The sequence below is a fragment of the Entelurus aequoreus genome, linkage group LG06, assembly GCF_033978785.1.
Source record: "Entelurus aequoreus isolate RoL-2023_Sb linkage group LG06, RoL_Eaeq_v1.1, whole genome shotgun sequence".
NCBI classification, from domain to species: Eukaryota; Metazoa; Chordata; class Actinopteri; order Syngnathiformes; family Syngnathidae; genus Entelurus; species Entelurus aequoreus.
In genome coordinates this window covers 64,329,367-64,350,911 of record NC_084736.1, presented here as the reverse complement: position 1 = coordinate 64,350,911, position 21,545 = coordinate 64,329,367, and the positions used below count along the sequence as shown (strand labels likewise).

The following is a 21,545-nucleotide window of genomic DNA, read 5'->3' as shown; positions in this document are numbered from 1 at the left end:
CTTTTTGGTACTTTTCGATACTTTTCTAAATAAAGGGGACCACAAAAAATTGCATTATTGGCTTTATTTGAAAAAAAAAATCTTTGGGTACATTAAACACATGTTTCTTATTGCAAGTTCGTCCTTAAATAAAATAGTGAACATACAAGACAACTTGTCTTTTAGTAGTAAGTAAACAAACAATGGCTCATAATTAGTCTGCTGACGTATGCGTTATTATGTCAACATTATGAGGGACAAACTGTAAAAAATTATTATTAATCTACTTGTTCATTTACCGGTAATACATGCTTTCTTTCTCTTTTAACATGTTCTATCTACACTTCTGTTATAATGTAATACCGTATTTTTCGGGCTATAAGTCGCAGTTTTTTTTCATAGTTTGCGACTTATACTCAGGAGCTACTTATGTGTGAAATTATTAACACATTACCGTAAAATATCAAATAATATTATTTAGCTCATTCACGTAAGACACTAGACCAGTGGTTCTTAACCTGGGTTCGATCGAACCCTAGGGGTTCGGTGAGTCGGGCTCAGGGGTTCGGTGGAGGTCAAGACACACCCGACTCATCGTGTAAATAAAAACTTCTCCCTATCGGCGTATTACGGATACGGCAACAGCAGAAGTCACACTGATTTGCAGGTGTGTAATTTGTTGTGAGTTTATGAACTGTGTTGGTTTTGTTGTTTGAACAAGGTGATGATCATGCACGGTTCATTTTGTGCACCAGTAAAAAAAAACATGGTAACACTTTAGTATGGGGAACATTTTCACCATTAATTAGTTCCTTATTAACATGCAAATTAGTAACATATTGGCTCTTAACTAGTCATTATTAAGTACTTATTAATGCCTTATTCGGCATGGCCTTATTATAACCCTAACCCTCTAACCCTAACCCTAACCAAATAACTCTAAATTAAGTCTTTGTTCCCCATACTAAAGTGTTACTAAAAACATATAACTTTGTCTTGAATTTGAAAAAAAACAACATTTTATTTTTCACTAAAGAAGGGTTCTGTGAATGCGCATATGAAACTGGTGGGGTTCGGTACCTCCAACAAGGTTAAAAACCACTGGACTAGACGTATAAGATTTCATGGGATTTAGCGATTAGGAGTGACAGATTGTTTGGTAAACGTATAGCGTGTTCTATATGTTATAGTTATTTGAATGACTCTTACCATAATATGTTACGTTAACATACCAGGCACGTTCTCAGTTGGTTATTTATGCGTCATATAACGTACACTTATTCAGCCTGTTGTTCACTATTCTTTATTTACTTTAAATTGCCTTTCAAATGTCTATTCTTGGTGTTGGGTTTCATCAAATAAATTTCCCCCAAAAATGCGACTTATACTCCAGTACGACTTATATATGTTTTTTTCCTTCTTTATTACGCATTTTCGACTGGTGCGACTTATACTCCGGAGCGACTTATACTCCGAAAAATACGGTAATCATTTATTCTTCTGTTGTTTGGATGCTTCACATTAGTTTTGGATGATAGCACAAATTTGGGTATCAATCCGATTCAAAGTCCTCATGTGTCCAGGGACATATTTCCTGAGTTTATAAACATAATATAAATTTTTTTAAAAAAAACGAAAGAAGATGTTGTGATGCCAAAAAATATCGACGTAATCATAGTAGTATCGACTAGATATGCTCCTGTACTTGGTATCATTACAGTGGATGTTTGGTGTAGATCCACCAATGTCGTTTTTCACATTTCACATCCAGGAACACAGGCTTTTAAAGTCCCAACGATAGTCACACACACACACACTAGGTGTGGTGAAATTATCCTCTGCATTTGACCCATCCCCATGTTCAACCCCTGGGAGGTGAGGGGAGCAGTGAGCAGCAGCAGTGAGCAGCAGCGGTGGCCGCGCTCGGGAATCATTTTGGTGATTCAACCCCCAATTCCAACCCTTGATGGTAATGGTTTAATTTTTATAGTCTTTGGTATGACTCGGCCGGGGAAAAGTCAGTTTTGCAAAATAGAGACTATTTCAAAAACAGATCGCAATAAATCTGACTATTGATCAGAATTATAGACAAATTGTTTCTATATTTATGTTCCTGCGGCCTGCTCTTCTGTGGCTACTTCTCAGATTAGTACCTTTGGGCAAATCTCGGATTCAAACATGCCGCAGTGAAGGTGGCTTTTCCACTGCAAAGCTAAACATGTGCAAGGAAATCTGTTGCTAGGATAATATTTGCTCTCACTGAATAAAAATTCCTCAGCTTCTAGTCACCACCTTGCTTTGGTCCTTAAGAAAATTGGAAACAGACGAAAGGCAAGATGGAAAACCCGTCCGCTCAGAAAACATATGTCCGTTTGTGTGTATCATAACGGATTGTTTTTTCCAAAACGAAAGCAGCTGAATAACATCCCCACAGACACACGTGGCAGGCAACCGCTGCTGGGAGAAAAACAAAATAGTATAAAGAACGGTGATGTGTGGACAGACTGCAGCAAGAGATGTTAAGAGGATATTGCATGCCTGCCAGGTGGGCAGTGGGCTGAACAGGAGTGTGCGTCTGATGTGTGTGTGTGTGTGTGTGTGTGTGTGGAGGTTTGGGACTGCAACAATACACGCAGATAGAAAAGGAGACTTCAGTCATCTGTTTGCTGAGATGACAGCATGCACCAGCTCAACACACACTCCGCAGCATATTGCCAGCAGACGCTCGTCCTCAAATTTACCCTCCCATTTGGACTATTTTCACGAGGGCATTACTGAAAACTCACATTGCAAACTTTTACATTTTTGCATATTCAAGCGCTCGCCTCGTTTGTCCACACCGACCAGATGTGTGCTTCTAAGCCAGGGGTGGGCAATTAATTTTTACCGGGGGCCGCATGAGCTACCCGAGCACTGCTGGAGGGCCACATCGACAATATTTCAATTAAATTTTGCTCAATATTATTTTTGATATATACCGTAAGATAAATAATAATAATAATAATAATAATAATAGTAATACTTCAACATAGTGTGTGTAACAGCATTCCATGACTAATATATATAAATTAACATTAATAATAAATGACAGTAAAATAAGCACACGTATGACTGAGGAGTCATAGTGTAACTTTGTGTGGTGTTTGAGTTGTCCGACTTTTTGTGTGGCCTTAAACGCACCAGTGGTTTAGTGGTATGCTGTTGGTGACAGATGACAAGTTGGTTTTGGCCTGGTTTGTACGGCAGAAAATGACTTGTTTTTCGAGATAGAATTGTTTTACTCATGTTTTTGGTGTGGTTATGTCCGAATATAAACAGTTTTGTTCAATAAAGTGATCTATATAATTCCTGTCCTCGAAGCATCTCGATAGACGTTACAATAATTGAACGGTGTTCAATTGAACGGTGTTGACGAACACCATTAGGGCCGCTTGTTGTCACTGTCACTCAAAGTTGCATTGCAAAATTCCATAGAATAAATATGTTTATTTTGTTTAGAATTCAGATGGGATTTGATTTGGTGCGCGGCATATACTTGCTGCGCGCAGCGGACGCTTGAGCAGTGCGCAATTGCGCAGGCACGCACCTTAGGTGAGGGGACGTTGCTTTGCAGTTCATGTGTTGTTGAAAACACGGCATTCCTCATCAACTTTTCTCTTTTTGGCGTCTCGGGTGTAAACCGTGCATCACTTGTCGCTGCATGTGCACCTTCACTCGCAGGTTACACACGGACACACGCCCATAAATAATACTTTTCAAAATAAAAGCAGCACAGTTGTATTGCGCGCAGGACATAGATGTTTTTTCAACTTTATTTTGTAATTGCAGTTGTTCACATTCACTCACAATCACGCATACGTCCACACGGAAGTAATACAAATAACGATTTTCAAAACAAAAGCAGCACCGTTGTATTGCACACTCGACATAGATACTTTTTAAAATGTATTTTGTAATTTATAATTGGCCTCACGCGGGCCGGACAGGGACGCACAAAGGGCCGGATGCGGCCCGCGGGCCGCAGAATGCCCAGGTCTGTTCTAAGCGGTCGCTTTTAAGTACATTAGTTGGAGTTGAGATTAAGGAAAGAAGAGCCAATACTTCACCTGATGTTGGGCCTCTTCCAGATTCCCGCTGGCCCAAAGAGACAGCCCCAGACGATGGCGGATCTTCGCCTCCTCCTCACGCCGAGCCAACTGCTCTGCAAGCCGCAGGCCTGTCAGGGAGAGGGAGGAAGTGTGAGCGGAGGAGTGAAAATTATTCCGAGCAGGCGGACTGGTTTGCAGGTAACAGATGTAAGCGTAGCGTGGCACTGATGTTCTGCCCGTGAACAGGTTTGGATATTTGGCCTCCGTTCGAAGGATGCGGCTCACACTGGGACAACTTTCAAAGACACACACACACACACACATAGAGGAAAGCTGTCGGCCCGCAATGCAATCAATGATGCGGATCGACCAACTAAGCAAACACAAACACAGTTAATGCTAACACAAAAGAAGGCCCATTATTTCGTGATCAAGTCTACAAATGTTTACAAAACATCGATATCTAATAATGGACTGAGCAGAGCTAATCACCTTACAACACTACGCGTACCAGGGGTTATAGATTGTTTAGAAGGAGGTTTCTAATAATGTTATACACTCTTTAGAAATTATTTATAGGGTTTAATATGAACAAACAAATTTTTTTTTAACAATAACTGATAATATTTGGTTAATTAAAACTACTTTATAGTTGTCGTCTGACTTTTCCTACTCTTTAACATGTTGCCTGCAAATGAAATAATGTGAAGTTCCTCATTGTAACATCTTTGTCATGTCTGTGTGATCATGTTTTGTTTTGGTTAAGTTCGGTTTGGTTTTTGGACACTTTGTGCACTCTTGTTTGTTTTTGTCACCATAGCGACCCATTAGTTTCACCTGTCACACGTTTTGCACTCGCGCACCTGTCACTAATCATGTCGGTATTATTCAAGCTTTCAGTTGCCAGGCAGTCTGTCTGGCAACATTACTTCTGACACCCATGCTAACTCTGTTTACTTCTGATACTCATGCCTGTTCATAGTTATGCTTCATGCCATGCCACGTAAGTTTTGTTTTTTCATGTCACAGTTAGCGAGTTTTGCTTCATGTTCATAGTTTCTGCCTTTGTGAAAGTTTTTGTTTTCTTAGCCAAGTTTATCTCCGCCTGTGAGCGCGCCTTTTGTTTGTACCCCTTTTTGTAGTTTGTTAGTGTTAAAATAAATATGTATCTACCTGCATGCCATGTCCGGTCCAGATTTTCTTGCATCTCGGGAAAACAAACAACCCAAAGTCCACGCTTTGACAATCTTAAGCATGTCCGAAACAAATAACCCGTGATGACCATGCATTACATGTATCTAGGAATTAAAAAAACATTTACCCCACTTAGGTGTAAAAAACAAACAAACAAAAAATAATATCCGTCAACATGAAATCACAATCACCAGCTGTGATGTTCGTCTTGGCCAATCAAAAGCCTTTACAGCAACCACAGCTGACTTTACAAGAACATGTACATTAAGCCTGATCTACTACAATCAAAATAATAAGTGCAAATTAGCGTGTGCAAACTATAAAATAGTGTGTACTAGTGTTGTCCCGATAACAATATTTTGGTACCGGTACCAAAATCATTTCCATACTTTTCGGTACTTTTCTAATCAAAGGGGACCACAAAAAATTGCATTATTGGCTTTATTTTAATAAAAAAATCTTAGGGTACATTAAACATATGTTTATTATTGCAATCGAATAATAAGTTTGTCCTTAAATAAAATAGTGAACATACTAGACAACTTGTCTTTTAGTAGTAAGTAAACAAACGAAGGCTCCTAATTAGTCTGCTGACGTATGCAGTAACATATTGTGTCATTTTCCATTCTATTATTTTCTAAAAATTATTAAGGACAAGTGGTAGAAAATGTATCATTAATCTACTTGTTCATTTACTGTTAATATCTGCTTACTTTCTCTTTTAACATGTTCTATCTACACTTTTCTTAAAATGTAATCATCACTTATTCTTCTGTTGTTTGATACTTTACATTAGTTTTGGATGATACCACACATTTGGGTATCAATCCGATACCAAGTAGTTACAGGATTATACATTGGTCATATTCAAAGTCCGCTTGTGTCCAGGGACATATTTCCTGAGGTAATAAACATAATATAATTTTTTTTTAAACGAAAGAAGATGTTGCGATTAGGGATGTCCGATAATGGCTTTTTGCCGATATCCGATATTCCGATTTTGTCCAACTCTTAATTACCGATACCGATATCAACCGATACTGATATATAAAGTCGTGGAATTAACACATTATTATGCCTAATTTGGACAACCAGGTATGGTGAAGATAAGGTCTTTTTTTTTTTTTAAACTTATCAAATAAAATAAGATAAATAAATTAAAAACATTTTCTTGAATAAAAAAAGAAAGTAAAACAATATAAAAAAAGATACATAGAAACTAGTAATTAATGAAAATGAGTAAAATTAACTGTTAAAGGTTAGTATTATTAGTGGACCAGCAGTACGCACAATCATGTGTGCTTACGGACTATATCCCTTGCAGACTGTATTGATATATATTGATATATAATGTAGGAACCAGATTATTAATAACAAAAACAACCCTTTTGTGTGAATGAGTGTAAATGGGGAGGGAGGTTTTTTGGGTTGGTGCACTAATTGTAAGTGTATCTTGTGTTTTTTTATGTTGATTTAATAAAAACCCCCAAAAAGAAACGATAACGATAATAAAAAAAACGACACAGATAATTTCCGATATTACACTTTAAAGCATTTATCGACATCTAGTTGTGATGCCAAAAAATATCAATGTAATCACAGTAGAATCGACTAGATACGTGCCTGTATTTGATATCATTACAGTGGATGTCAGGTGTAGATCCACCAATGGCATTTGTTTACATTTTGACACCGGTGAGCTAAAGTGTGTAGTGAAGCATGTTTAGCTATTCCTCGTCCTGCAGGGATGATACTTGTAAGAAACTTACTTTATTTGTCGCCATGGAGGCGAGGATTAGTGATTTAGAAGTAGCTAAAACACTGCCGACTGGGGCAGGACGTTAGCCGCTAGCTAGCTAGCCATGTCTTAAAGCACCTCTTCCTGAGGGCGTTTCAGAGTTATAACTTCACCTTTATCGTTAGTTTTTAAGCCAAAATGCGCCCGTTCTCCCTTTTCTGTCTACACACTGTGTCTGCTTGTAAGTACTCCGTGATTGTGTGCCGCCGAACATGCTACTCTGCTTGTAAATCAGCAATGACTCGACGCGACGACGACAAGGGCGCAAGGGGGGTGCGGGACCGGTACTTTTTCTTCAGAGGCGGTATTGTACCGAAAATGATTCATTAGTATCGCGGTACTATACCAATACCGGTATACTGTACAACCCTAGTGTGTACTATTAATGGGCATGTTGCGGGTAATCTACTAATAAAGATTAAAGATTAAAGTACCAATGATTGTCACACACACACTAGATGTGGTGAAATTTGTCCTCTGCATTTGACCCATCCCCTATACCGGGGGTCGGCAACCCGCGGCTCTAGAGCCGCATGCAGCTCTTTAGCGCCGCCCTAGTGGCTCTCTGGAGATTTTTCAAAAATGTATGAAGAATGGAAAAAGATGAGGGGGAAAAAAATCAATTTTTTTGTTTCAGAATGTTTTCTGTGGGAGGACAAACATGACATAAACCTCGCTAATTGTTATAAATCACACTGTTTATATTAAACATGCTTCACTGATTCGAGTATTTGGCGAGCGCCGTTTTGTCCTACTAATTTTGGCGGTCCTTGAACTCGCCGTATAGTTTGTTTCCATGTATAACTTTCTCCGACTTTCTAGGACGTGTTTTATGCCACTTTTTCTATCTCATTTTGTCCACCACACTTTTACCGTTGGGCATGAGTGCACAAAGGTGAGTTTTGTTGATGTTATTGACTTGTGTGGAGTGCTAATCAGACATATTTGGTCACTGCGTGACTGCAAGCTAATCGATGCTAACATGCTATTTAGGCTAGCTATATGTACATATTGCATATGCCTCATTTGTAGCTATATTTGAGCTCATTTAGTTTCCTTTAAGTCCTCTTAAGTACATTTATATCTGTATGTAATATGGCTTTTAATTTTTTGCGGCTCCAGACAGATTTGTTTTTGTATTTTTGGTCCAATATGGCTCTTTCAACATTTTGGGTTGCCGACCCCTGCCCTATACTGATAACAAGTGCAAGACTTGTGCATACCGCCTATTTAAACAAATATTGTGCGTGTAGTCCGGCTGACACTCATTTCCCTCCACACATTTATGCTCCAACCTGTGGCGTTTTGTTACGTTGTTGACATGCAGCATACGAATATAATACAGACCACTTTTTCTAGGCTATGTTGACACGCGATCTAGACAACATAAGCAACATTTAGCACGCTGAAGGTGTACTCTTGGAGTTGAAGCAATGCAAGAAAAGTTTTTCAATATAGGAGCTAGATTAAAATTATATATTTCCAAAGTTTCCAGATGCCATAAACAAAAACGCCAGCAGACACCAAAACGAATCAACTGAATTTGTTTTAATCAGCCCCTTAAGTTTATCCAGCAGCTAGAACATTATACAATTATATTCCTGAATTAACGAAATGTCTAATTAAAGATGTTTAAAAATGCTTTAAAATGTAATATTGGAAATGATCGGTATCGGTTTCAAAAAGTACAATTTATGACTAAAACGCCGCTGTGCGGAGTGGTACACGGACGTAGGGAGAAGTACAGAGCGCCAATAAACCTTAAAGGCACTGCCTTTGCGTGCCTGCCCAATCACATAATATCTACGGCTTTTCACACACACAAGTGAATGCCATGCATACTTGGTCAACAGCCATACAGGTCACACTGAGGGTGAACGTATAAACAACTTTAACACTGTTACAAATATGCGCCACACTGTGAACCCGCACCAAACAAGAATGACAAACACATTTCGGGAGAACATCCGCACCGTAACACAACATAAACACAACAGAGCAAATACCCAGAACCCATTGCAGCACTAACTCTTCCGGGACGCTACAATATACACCCCCCGCTACCACCAAACCCCTCCCCCCCACCTCAACCCCGCCCCCCCCACCCCCACCCCCCCCCAACCCTCCTCATGCTCTCTCAGGGAGAGCATGTCCCAAATTCCAAGCTGCTGTTTGGAGGCATGTTAAAAAAAATAATGCACTTTGTGACTTCAATAATAAATATGACAGTGCCATGTTGGCATTTTTTTCCATAACTTGAGTTGATTTATTTTGGAAAACTTTGTTACATTGTTTAATGCATCCAACTGGGCATCACAACAAAATTAGGCATAATAATGTGTTAATTCCACGACTGTATATATCGGTATCAGTTGATATCGGAATCGGTAACTAAGAATTGGACAATATCGGAATATCGGATATCGGCAAAACGGACGCAAAACATTTCAGAGCATTTCTGGGTGTTGTTGATAAATGGCTTTCGCTTTGCATAGGAGAGTTTTAACTTGCACTTACAGATGTAGCGACGTACTGTAGTTACTGACAGTGGTTTTCTGAAGTGTTCCTGAGCCTATGTGGTGATATCCTTTACACACTGATGTCGGTTTTTGACGCAGTACCGCCTGAGGGATCGAAGGTCCGTAATATTGTCGCTTACGTGCAGTAATTTCTCCAGATTCTCTGAATCTTTTGATGATATTATGGACCGTAGATGGTGAAATCCCTAAATTCCTTGCAATAGCTCGTTGAGAAATGTTGTTCTTTAACTGTTCGACAATTTGCTCACGTATCTGTTCACAAAGTGGTGACCCTCGCCCCATCCTTGTTTGTGAATGACTGACCATTTCATGGAAGCTGCTTTTATACCCAGTCATGGCACCCACCTTTTCCCAATTAGCCCGTTCACCTGTGGGATGTTCCAAATAAGTTTTTGATGAGCAGTCCTCAACTTTCTCAGTCTTTTTTGCGACTTGTGCCAGCTTTTTTGAAACATGTTGCAGGCATCAAATTCCAAATGAGCTAATATTTACAAAAAAATAACAAAGTTTTCCAGTTTGAACATTAAATATCTTGTCTTTGCGGTGTATTCAATTGAATACAGGTTTAAAAGGATTTACAAATCATTGTATTCTGTTTTTATTTACCATTTACACAACTTGCCCATATTCACTGGTTTTGGGGTTTGTAGATCAGCTTTACACGTACGCTATCAAGTTTGCATGTGGTTTAATAGACACAAACCTGTAGTAGATCAGGTCCAGATTACTGAGGTGTTGGCAAACCCATCATCAATATACAAACCTTTCATAAAAGGACCCTAACTATGAAGTGGTATGAGTAATTTATGATAGTTTGTGAGACTTATGGTGCAATAGGAGTGTGCACTAAAGGGTGGATGCTACAAAATGGTAGCTGCAAAAGATCACCTGCTAAGTGCACTGTTTGCTTTTCACTTCCAATCTCTCAAGCAGTGATGCGTATGTCACATCTTTGCGTGTGTCCTCAGCATGTCAGACGGGTACTTGGTTCTGCCCAATTACTGGGATGGAAATACCCCCCAACAGCGGACAATGACAGGAGGAGGGGATTGGGTCTTGATAAAAAGGCCGTAACCCACACCAGTCAGCAGAGTGCAATAATTTATTGCCCCTACACATTCCTACTAAAAATGCACATATAAGTCTACTCTCTGGACGCTTACAGTATGTGATGGCGGAGTCTAGACATGCTTTTGGCCAATCAAAAGCCTTTAAAGCAACCACAGCTGACTTTCCTGTGCTTGCAGTGCATGTACAATGAGCCTGATCTACTAAAATCAAAATAATAAGTGCAAAATAGCATGTGCAAACTATAAAATAGTGTGTACTATTATTGGGCATGTTGCAGCTAATCTACTAATACTGATAACAAGTGCAAGACTGGTGCATACCGCCTATTTAAACAAAGATTTAACATGTAGTCCGGCTGTCACCATGGAGACACTCATTTCCCTCCACACATTTATGGCATCATATGTTCCAACCTGTGGCGTTTTGTTACGTTGTTGACTTGCAGAATACAAATATAATATGGACCACTTTTTCTAGGCTATATTGACATAAACTACTTTTAGCACGCTGAAGGCGTACTCTGGGAGTTGACGCAATGCAAGAAAAGTTTTTCCATATAGGAGCTAAATGATAATAATATATTTCCGATGCTACAGAGACACCATAGAGAGCCGACTGATCGACTGCATCTCTGTCTAGACTGGAGCCTGCAGTGCCTCAGACTGGAAGTCTCTGCAGAGAGTGGTGAGATCATCAGGACTCCTCTTCCTCCTATCCGGGAAATCTCAAAAAGCCGCTGCCTGACCAGGGCTCAGAAAATCTGTAGAGACTCCTCCCACCCCCACCAAGGACTGTTTTCACTGCTGGACTCTAGAAAGAGATTCCGCAGCCTCCGTAGCAGAACCTCCAGGTTCTGTAACAGCCTCTTCCCTCAGGACATCAGACTCTTGAACACATCAAAATAATTCCCTCAATTCCCCCCAAAAAACGGATTAACTCGCTGGAATATAAAGACAATATAACATACATCCATAAACGTGGATGCTTATGAAAAAGTTCAATATATTTATCTGTACAGTAATCTATTTATTTATATCTGCACATTATTGCTCTTCTATCCTACACTACAATGAGCTAATGCAACAAATTTTTCGTTCTTACCTGTACTCCATCCATCCATCCATTTTCTACCGCAGGGGTCACCAACGCGGTGCCCGCGGGCACCAGGTAGCCCGTAAGGACCAGATGAGTCGCCCGCTGGCCTGTTCTAAAAATAGCAGCACTTACCAGTGAGCTGCCTCTATTTTTTACATTTTATTTATTTACTAGCAAGCTGGTCTCGCTTTGACAGACATTTTTAATTCTAAGAGAGACAAAACTCAAATAGAATTTGAAAATCCAAGAAAATATTTTAAAGACTTGGTCTTCACTTGTTTAAATAAATTCATTAATGTTTTACTTTGCTTCTTATAACTTTCAGAAAGACAATTTTAGAGAAAAAATACAACCTTAAAAATGATTTTAGGATTTTTAAACACATATACCTTTTTACCTTTTAAATTCCTTCCTCTTCTTTCCTGACAATTTAAATCAATGTTCAAGTAAATTTATTGTTTTTATCGTAAAGATTAATAAATACATTTTAATTTAATTCTTCATTTTAGCTTCTGTTTTTTCGACGGAGAATATTTGTGAAATATTTCTTCAAACTTATTATGATTAAAATTCAAAACAATTATTCTGGCAAATCTAGAAAATCTGTAAAATCAAATTTAAATCTTATTTCAAAGTCTTTTGAAGTTCTTTAAAAAAATTTGTTCTGGAAAATCTAGAAGAAATAATGATTTGTCTTTGTTAGAAATATAGCTTGGTCCAATTTGTTATATATTCTAACAAAGTGCTGATTGGATTTTAACCTTTTTAAAACATGTCATCAAAATTCTAAAATTAATCTTAATCAGGAAAAAATTACTAATGATGTTCCATAAATTCTTTTTTTAATTTTTTCAAAAAAGATTCGAATTAGCTAGTTTTTGTCTTCTTTTTTTCAGTTGAATTTTGAATTTTAAAGAGTCAAAATTGAAGATAAACTATGTTTCAAAATTAATTGTCATTTTTTTCGTGTTTTCTCCTCTTTTAAACCGATTAATTAAGTGTAAATATCATTAATTATTAATAATAACATAGAGTTAAAGGTAAATTGAGCAAATTGGCTATTTCTGGCAATTTATTTAAGTGTGTATCAAACTGGTAGCCCTTCGCATTAATCAGTACCCAAGAAGTAGCTCTTGGTTTCAAAAAGGTTGGTGACCCCTGTTCTACCGCTTGTCCCTTTCGGGGTCGCGGTGGGTGCTGGAGCCTATCTCCCTATCTTTGTGTTATTAGAGTAAACATTGCAACATTTTCTTGTTACATTTCACCTGTTTGGTCTTTCATACCACTTTTTATGTTTTTAATTTTTTTCATCGTATTTCAAAATGGGCCGTGGGGCCATTAAAAAATGACCTGCGGGCCGCAAATGGCCCCCGGGCCGCACTTTGGACATCCCTGCTTTAGTAGATCAGGTCCAGATTACTGATACTTACAAGTCTACTCTCTGGACGCTTACAGTATGTGATGGCGGAGTCTAGACATGCTTTTGGTCAAAGAGGGTAGAAAACGGGCCAAGCCACGCTCGTTCGACTGCGTTTTTCCCAGCAACACTGGGAGAAAAAAAACCGCTCTGTGGCCAGACAAGATAAGCCAAGAACAGAGAGCGTGACCTGAAAGTATTCCGCAAACCCCACCAACACACCGCGTAACCGTAGACTTCGTGGCTCCTCTACGGCCACGCTCGCCGGCATCCTTTGAAGACCCATACAGCCCACCAGCAACCTCCTATACCCCTCCTCCTCTTATCTTTCCACGCTCACTCCCTCTGTCTGCACACGCTCCTCTCTCCCTCTGTAACTCCTCTTACCTGTTTCATCTCAACTGTGGCTGCAGTGCTCCCAGGGACTGGGTAATGTTTGGGGCTCATTAGGCGGTGGAGCAAGAGAAAGGAAACAGATCTAAATTATCCTCTTCATTGTCTGACAGTCTCAGCCCTCACTCATTCCAACTGTAGCTGTGAGCCTTTCATCTGCCTACTACACAAGCTCACACATACAGACACACGTACGCACGCACACAGTGTTTCCCTCTCTGAGCTGCTCTGTGATAGCTTTTTTTTTATGATCAAGCCGGAATGTCAACCAACTCTGTTTCCTTTATTCTCCATTTGACAGTAGAAATAATACATGTGAATTATGACTCATGCCCATCTCTGATTCCCCTCACTGCCCGGCTGACATCTCTCTCTCGATCCCTCTCTGCCTTCCGAACGCTCGTGTTTCCTCTGTTCTCTCTCTCTGTATCACTCAGTGTCTGTCACTGTCACCAAGCGTGCCTTCGGTACGCCCCGCAGGCACAGTCACGTAGCAGTGTCTGACACCCGAGATGTGGCTGTGGCTGGCTGCCCCAGAACACTTTAAAAGCAAGCCTGACAGCCTGGTGAGAGCATTTTTTTGGGCCCCCAACGTCCACGCACCTCCGCCTACAGACACATACACTATATTGCCAAAAGCATTTGGCCACCTGCCTTGACTCACATATGAACTTGAAGTGCCATCCCATTCCTAACCCATAGGGTTCAATAAGATGTCGGTCCACCTTTTGCAGCTATTACAGCTTCAACTCTTCTGGGAAGGCTGTCCACAAGGTTGCAGAGTGTGTTTATAGGAATTTTCCAGCATTCTTCCAAAAGCGCATTGGTGAGGTCACACACTGATGTTGGTCGAGAAGGCCTGGCTCTCAGTCTCCGTTCTAATTCATCCCAGAGGTGTTCTATCAAGTTCGGGTCAGGACTCTGTGCAGGCCAGTCAAGTTCATCCCCACCAGACTCTGTCATCCATGTCTTTATGGACCTTGCTTTGTGCACTGGTGCACAGTCATGACAAAAGAGGAAAGGGCCCGCTCCAAACTGTTCCCACAAGGTTGGGAGTTGTCCAAAATGTTTTGGTATCTTGGAGCATTCAAAGTTTCTTTCACTGGATCTAAGGGGTCAAGCCCAACTCCTGAAAAACAACCCCGCACCATGATTCCTCCTCCACCAAATTTCACACTCGGCATAATGCAGTCCAAAATGTAGCGTTCTCCTGGCAACCTCCAAACCCAGACTGGTCCATCAGATTACGAGATGGAAAAGCCTGATTCATCACTCCACTGCTTTACACCAATGCTTTGCATTGGACTTGGTGATGTATGGCTTAGATCAGTGATTTTCAACCAGTGTGCCGCGGCACACTAGTGTGCCGTGAGAGATCGTCAGGTGTGCCGTGGGAAATTATTTAATATCTCCTAATTAGCCATTGTCGGGTGTCTGTGCTATAATAAAGTGCGGCAGATAATGTAATACTCATCTATTTCAGTAGGTGGCAGCAGAGGGCGATAAATACCTGTAAAGACAATCGAGTTAGCTCTAAGAGGAGGCGAGCAAGTGACAGTGATGGAGACGTTTTTGAGAAGGGAAAATGCAAATGCCGAACAGGGTCCTGGACAAAATTCTGACCCAAATGAAGGCCCTAGTATGAGTGGTCGACAAAATAAAAAAAGACAAGACGGTGAGCTCGAGGCAATACAGCGAAAGCTACCTTTCATTTGGATTTACTTTCACCGGGGATGCGACAGCACCGACTCCGCAGTGCTTGGTGTGTGGTGAGTTTTTGATTGATTGATTGAAACTTGTATTAGTAGATTGCACAGTACAGTACATATTCCGTACAATTGACCACTAAATGGTAACACCCGAATAAGTTTTTCAACTTGTTTAAGTCGGGGTCCACGTTAATCAATTCATGGTAAAAGAAAGGAGCTATCCAATAGCGCCATTGTGCCAAGCAAGCTTAAACGCCATCTCCAAACTAAACACCCTTCCGTTCAAAACAAGCCCGATGGACTATTTTGTACGCTTACGTACAAACAATGAGAAACAGGCAACTTTTCTGAGAAAAACCACAAAGGTAAACGAGAGAGCCCTCAAAGCTTGCTATCTTGTTGCTGAACTCGTAGCTAAATCAAAAAAGTCCCACACTGTGGCAGAAACATTGATACTGCGAGCTTGTAAAGCCATTGTAAATTAGATGCTCAGGCCCAAGTTTCACACTAGGTGAGTATAAATACATTTAGAAACTATATTATTAACTATATGTATTATATACTGTGTTAGAGTGTCATTTTGGTTGGTGGTGTGCCGCAGGATTTTGTAAATGTAAAAAGTGTGCCGCGGCTCAAAACAGGTTGAAAATCACTGGCTCAGATGAAGCTGATCGGCCATGGAAACCCATTCCATGAAGCTCTCTGCATACTGTACGTGGGCTAATTGGAAGGCCACATGAAGTTTGGAGCTCTGTAGCAACTGACTGTACAGAAAGTCGGCGACCTCTTTGCACTATGCACTTCAGCATCCGCTGACCCCTCTCTGTCAGTTCACGTGGCTTACCACTTTGTGGCTGAGTTTCTGTTGTTCCCAAACTTGTCCATGTTCTTATAATAAAGCCGACAGTTGACTTTGGAATATTTAATAGCGAGGAAATTTCATGACTGGATGTGTTGCACAGGTGGCATCCTATGACAGTTCCACGCTGGAAATCACTGAGCTCCTGAGAGCGGCCCATTCTTTCACAAATGTTTGTAGAAACAGTCTCCATGCCTAAGTGCTTGATTTTATACACCTGTGGTGATCACTAAGTGATTAAGACACCTGATTCTGATCATTTGGATGGGTGGCCAAATACTTTTGGCAATATAGTGTACATGTGCATAGGCAAAAGGCCATGAAATTTCATGCCTGCCACACAAACACCAAGGCACAGTTGCACTCATGCCAACATCTTGATCATGACCACATGTGGACCCCAACAGAAAGTGGAACATAAACAATGTTGTATTATCTTTATGTTGCAGACTCCTTTGTTGGGTTTCCTATTTCCTTACTATGACGTGAACACCCAAAGCAAGCAAATACATTATGGAGCCTACTTTGATTTATGGCATATAGTCTTCCGGTGATAAGGGTATACGTATTAAACTGCATAATAACAACCATCATGTATGGGGTACAAACAAGATTTATAAAACATAAATATGTGGGGGGAGGGCATATAACCTAGTGTGCTGACAACATTTCCAGGAATTTTATATTACAGTATCAATTCACTGAAGTTTTAAATGCGTCTTGAAAAGATTGTTGATTGGTCTGCAAAACAGTTTTCTATTGTATTTAATAATAACAGTATATAATAGAGATTATAAATGATAAATGGGTTATACTTGTATAGCGCTTTTCTACCTTCAAGGTACTCAAAGCGCTTTGACAGTATTTCCACATTCACCCATTCACACACACATTCACACACTGATGGCGGGAGTTGCCATGCAAGGCGCTAACCAGCAGCCATCAGAGGCAAAGGGTGAAGTGTCTTGCCCAAGGACACAACGGACGTGACTAGGACGGTAGAAGGTGGGAAATGAACCCCAGTAACCAGCAACACTCCGATTGCTGGCACAGCCACTCTACCAACTTCGCCACGCCGTCACAAGATGTGAATCTTAAATTAATTCACGATTCGTTTCCAATTATTCGGGTGACTATTTCATTTAAAATAGATTTTCAATTTAACACAATTCTCGATTCTTAGTGATTCTCGATATATATTATTTGGTATAAAAATGATAATGAGACCTTTCAAAACAGGTTACAAATGCTCTTCTTGGCAGCTAATGTATCACGATGTATCTCGATGTATCAAGATGCAGCGAATAAGCGCGGATATGGCCTAAAGACACATTTTTAATAAACACACACACACACATATATATATATATAGTATATATATATGTGTATATATTCACACACACTGTGCACTTACACTATACTTACACTAGGGGTGCAGAAAAAAAATGTATACTAGGGGTGGTGAAAAAAACATTTGTATAATATATGTCGTCGAGGTTACGGTGGTTTATTCGTTATACAGTGTTCAATACCGCGGTAGAGCGGAATATACGTTAGGTCAGGGGAAAAACTCCCCTGAAGAGCAGGGAAACCTGCGAAACAGGCTTGTAGAGATGAAATAGCCTCTATATGTATATGTATAATATATATACATTTTAGCTACCACTACTGTAACTAGTGAGTTTTTACTTTTGACTGTCAAAAATATATATTAAAAAAAAAAATATATATATATGTATATATATATATATATATATATATATATATATATATATATATATATATATATATATATATATATATATATATACATATATATATATATATACAGTATATATATACATATATACATATATATATATATATATATGTCATATATATATATATATATGTATATATATATATATGACAAATATATGGTTAACATACCAGGCACGTTCTCAGTTGGTTATTTATGCGTCATATAATGTACACTTATTCAGCCTGATGTTCACTATTCTTTATTTATTTTAAATTGCCTTTCAAATGTCTATTCTTGGTGTTGGGTTTTATCAAATACATTTCCCCCAAAAATGCGACATATATATGTTTTTTTCCTTCTTTATTATGCATTTTCGGCAGGTGCGACTTATACTCCGAAAAATACGGTACATAAATAAAATACTGTAATTTGATTTTGATATGTTTTTTTTTATCTTGATAGATTGAAAATGAACACCAATGAGTTGACTGATGAACATTATCACATAATTTATTCAGAAAGTATAAATAACGACAAATAAAGTATATATACTATTAACCGCAACAGGTAATTGTAAAAAAACAAAACAACAACATTATGATTTGTACAATTTCAGAATGTGCTTGTTCTATTTTTAAACAAAGAAAACAATCTGAAGTTGCCTTTATTTTGAAGTTATCGTGCCGTGATTTTACCAGTCCGGCCCACTTGGGAGTAGATTTTTCTCCATGTGGCCCCCGATCTTAAATGAGTTTGACACCCCTGTTCTAATGGATTATATACTGTACATGTTATAAAGGTATTGTATGTCTCCATAGTAATGCCCAATTAAGAGACACACATTGTGTTTTTTTTCTTGTGTCTCCCACTGACTAGACCTATTATCTGCATAACACAGAAAGAGAGAGTGAATATCGCACACAAACTGACTCGGGAGGTCACATGGTAGCACTGTCTGCTCTAGTTTGAATCTTTCCTTCTATCCCTCCTTCCAATTAATCTTTTTTTGGAGAGGGAAACAAACAAAGAAGTACAGTGCGGAGGCGCAGGTAACAAAAAAAAAAAAAGACTGGGTTGGTCTTGGTAAGTTGGCCAGAAATAATTGGCTGTCAAGTGTAGTGAAGGTTCATTCTCACAGCCAGACCGAGGAACACTACAAATACAAAACAGGGGACAACAGGAGGACAGGTTGAAGACAGAACGGCCTGTCGTCTTTGTTTTCATTAACGCTGAAAAAGGAGCCGTGAGGTTTCATAGGGCTGGATAATTCCAATAATGCAAATAAAGTGCAGAGAAGTACAGGAGTAGGCTGGTAAACACTAGGGTTGTACGGTATACCGGTATTAGTATAGTACTGCGATACTAATGAATCATATTCGGTACTATACCGCCTCTAATATGTACCGGTCCCGCGCCCCCGTCGTCGTCACGTCGTGTCATTGCTGGTTTACGAGCAGAGGAGCATGTTCGGCAGTGCACACGCACGGAGTACTTACAAGCAGACACTGTGTGTAGACAGAAAAGGGAGAACGGACGCATTTTGGCTTATAAACTAACGATAAAGGTGAAGTTATAACACTGAAACACCCACCGGAAGAGGTGCTTTAAGACATGGCTAGCTAGCTAGCGGCTAACGTCCATCCGCCGTCGGCAGTGTTTTAGCTACTTCTAAATCACTAATCCTCGCCTCCGTGGCGACAAATAAAGTACGTTTCTTACAAGTATCATCCCTGCAGGACGAGGAATAGCTAAACATGTTTCACTACACACCGTAGCTCAACGGCCTCAACATGTAAACAAACGCCATTGGTGGATCTACACCTAACATCCATTGTAATGATACCAAATACAATAGCGTATCTAGTCGATACTACTATGATTACGTCGATATTTTTTGGCATCACAGCATCTTCTGTCATTTTTTAACTCAGGAAATACATCCCTTGACACATGAGGACTTTGAATATGACCAATGTATGATCCTGTAACGACTTGGTAGCAGATTGATACCCAAATTTGTGGTATCATCCAAAACTTATGTAAAGTTTCAAACACTTGTGATTTAGGGCTATATAAATAAACATTGATTGATTGATTGATTGATTGAAATAACAGAATAATAAATGATTATTGCATTTTAACAGAAGTGTAGACAGAACATGTTAAAAGACAAAGTAAGCAGATATTAACAGTAAATGAACAAGTAGATCAATAAGTCATTTTCTACCACTTGTCCTTAATAATGTTGACAAAATAATAGAATGGAAAATTACACAATATGTTCCTGCATATGTCAGCAGCTAAATTAGGAGCCTTTGTTTGCTTACTTACTAATAAAAGACAAGTTGTCTTGTATGTTCGCTATTTTATTTAAGGACAAACTTGCAATAGGAAACATATGTTTAATGTAACATAAGATTTTTTGTTAAAATAAAGCCAATAATGCAATTTTTAGTGGTCCCCTTTATTTAGAAAAGTACCGAAAAGTATCAAAATAATTTTGGTATCAGGACAACACTAGTACACACACAAAGGTTGTTTCAAATCTTAAGAGATTTTTATCTGTTACAGACAGCAGTTCTGATTGTTATGTGTGTGGTGTGCTACGATAATATCAACACAGCACACACGTGACGATTCTGTCCCATCACAATCAAAACGACACATTCTGAAGAGACAGTCAGAAGGAGGCTTGTAGAGGGTCTGTAAAACTAAGTATATGCAACATTTTGACCAAAGCGCCACCATTACATGTCATGTAGACCACAAGGAAATGTTTTAAAAATATAAAACAATTGTAATAGGACCCCTTTAAATTGTTCTTTTTATTCACGAAAATATTTTTGTTTGCGGAATATATTTTTCCTGTGTTCTCATAGTTAACTAACTACAGGCAAATTCATGTCAAAAAGTGTCTGTATCGGTATCAGTTTTGGCGATTCTAGCCCTGTATTTACTTGGTATCCAATTGATACCAACATTCACAATATCCCATCGCTCGTCACCCTACAAAATCGACCAACCAGTGACGAGTAAAAAAAGAACACACGAGTATTGATGCAGCGATTAACCGGTTTTACTATTAACCATGATTAAAAACGTCATGGTTATTTAATCGCAGAGGCTCCACTACAGCGTATACTTGAGTCCTCCTCACTCGCTATAAACGGACATTAGGCTGGTACGTTATTTTTTCGGCACAACCTGCAAACAACAACAAAAACAAAGTTACACGCTTATACGCACATATAGAGGGACATGCTAAAAATGAGTCAGTTTAGTGTAAACAACCAGCGACAAGTGCTCCTGCCAAGGACTTGAGTCAGTGACCATTTAACATTAGTTAGTTAGGTTAACTTCCTCCTGTGTGTTTAGCATGAACTATATGTATTGTAGGTTAATATAGTAAGTATAAAACACTCACATAACATCAGGAGATTAACAGCACCATATCATGGGATCTAATTATGTGCCTTCTAGTTATTATTAACACAATATAAAATACATTATTTAAAATGAATAAATAGGCAAGAATGACTGTTGATGACAATAACACTTGAATTTATTAACCACTTAAGTAAAATGTTCCCCTGGGTGATTAATAAAGTTAATCTTAGTCTTATAATATTACTAATACATGAATGTATTATTAATAATACTT

At 39.0% G+C, this 21,545-nt stretch overlaps 1 protein-coding gene across 4 annotated transcripts in view; it reads right to left on the bottom strand.

Annotated features, from left to right (window-relative positions):
• LOC133652447 (tetratricopeptide repeat protein 28-like) overlaps positions 1-21,545 on the bottom strand; it is a 605,917-nt gene that overhangs the window by 61,943 nt on the left and 522,429 nt on the right. For all 4 annotated transcript variants that reach the window (XM_062051209.1, XM_062051210.1, XM_062051211.1 and 1 more), the window contains one exon: positions 4,086-4,195. In XM_062051209.1, the coding sequence (XP_061907193.1) occupies positions 4,086-4,195 (110 nt within the window). The remainder of the gene's footprint in view (positions 1-4,085; positions 4,196-21,545) is intronic.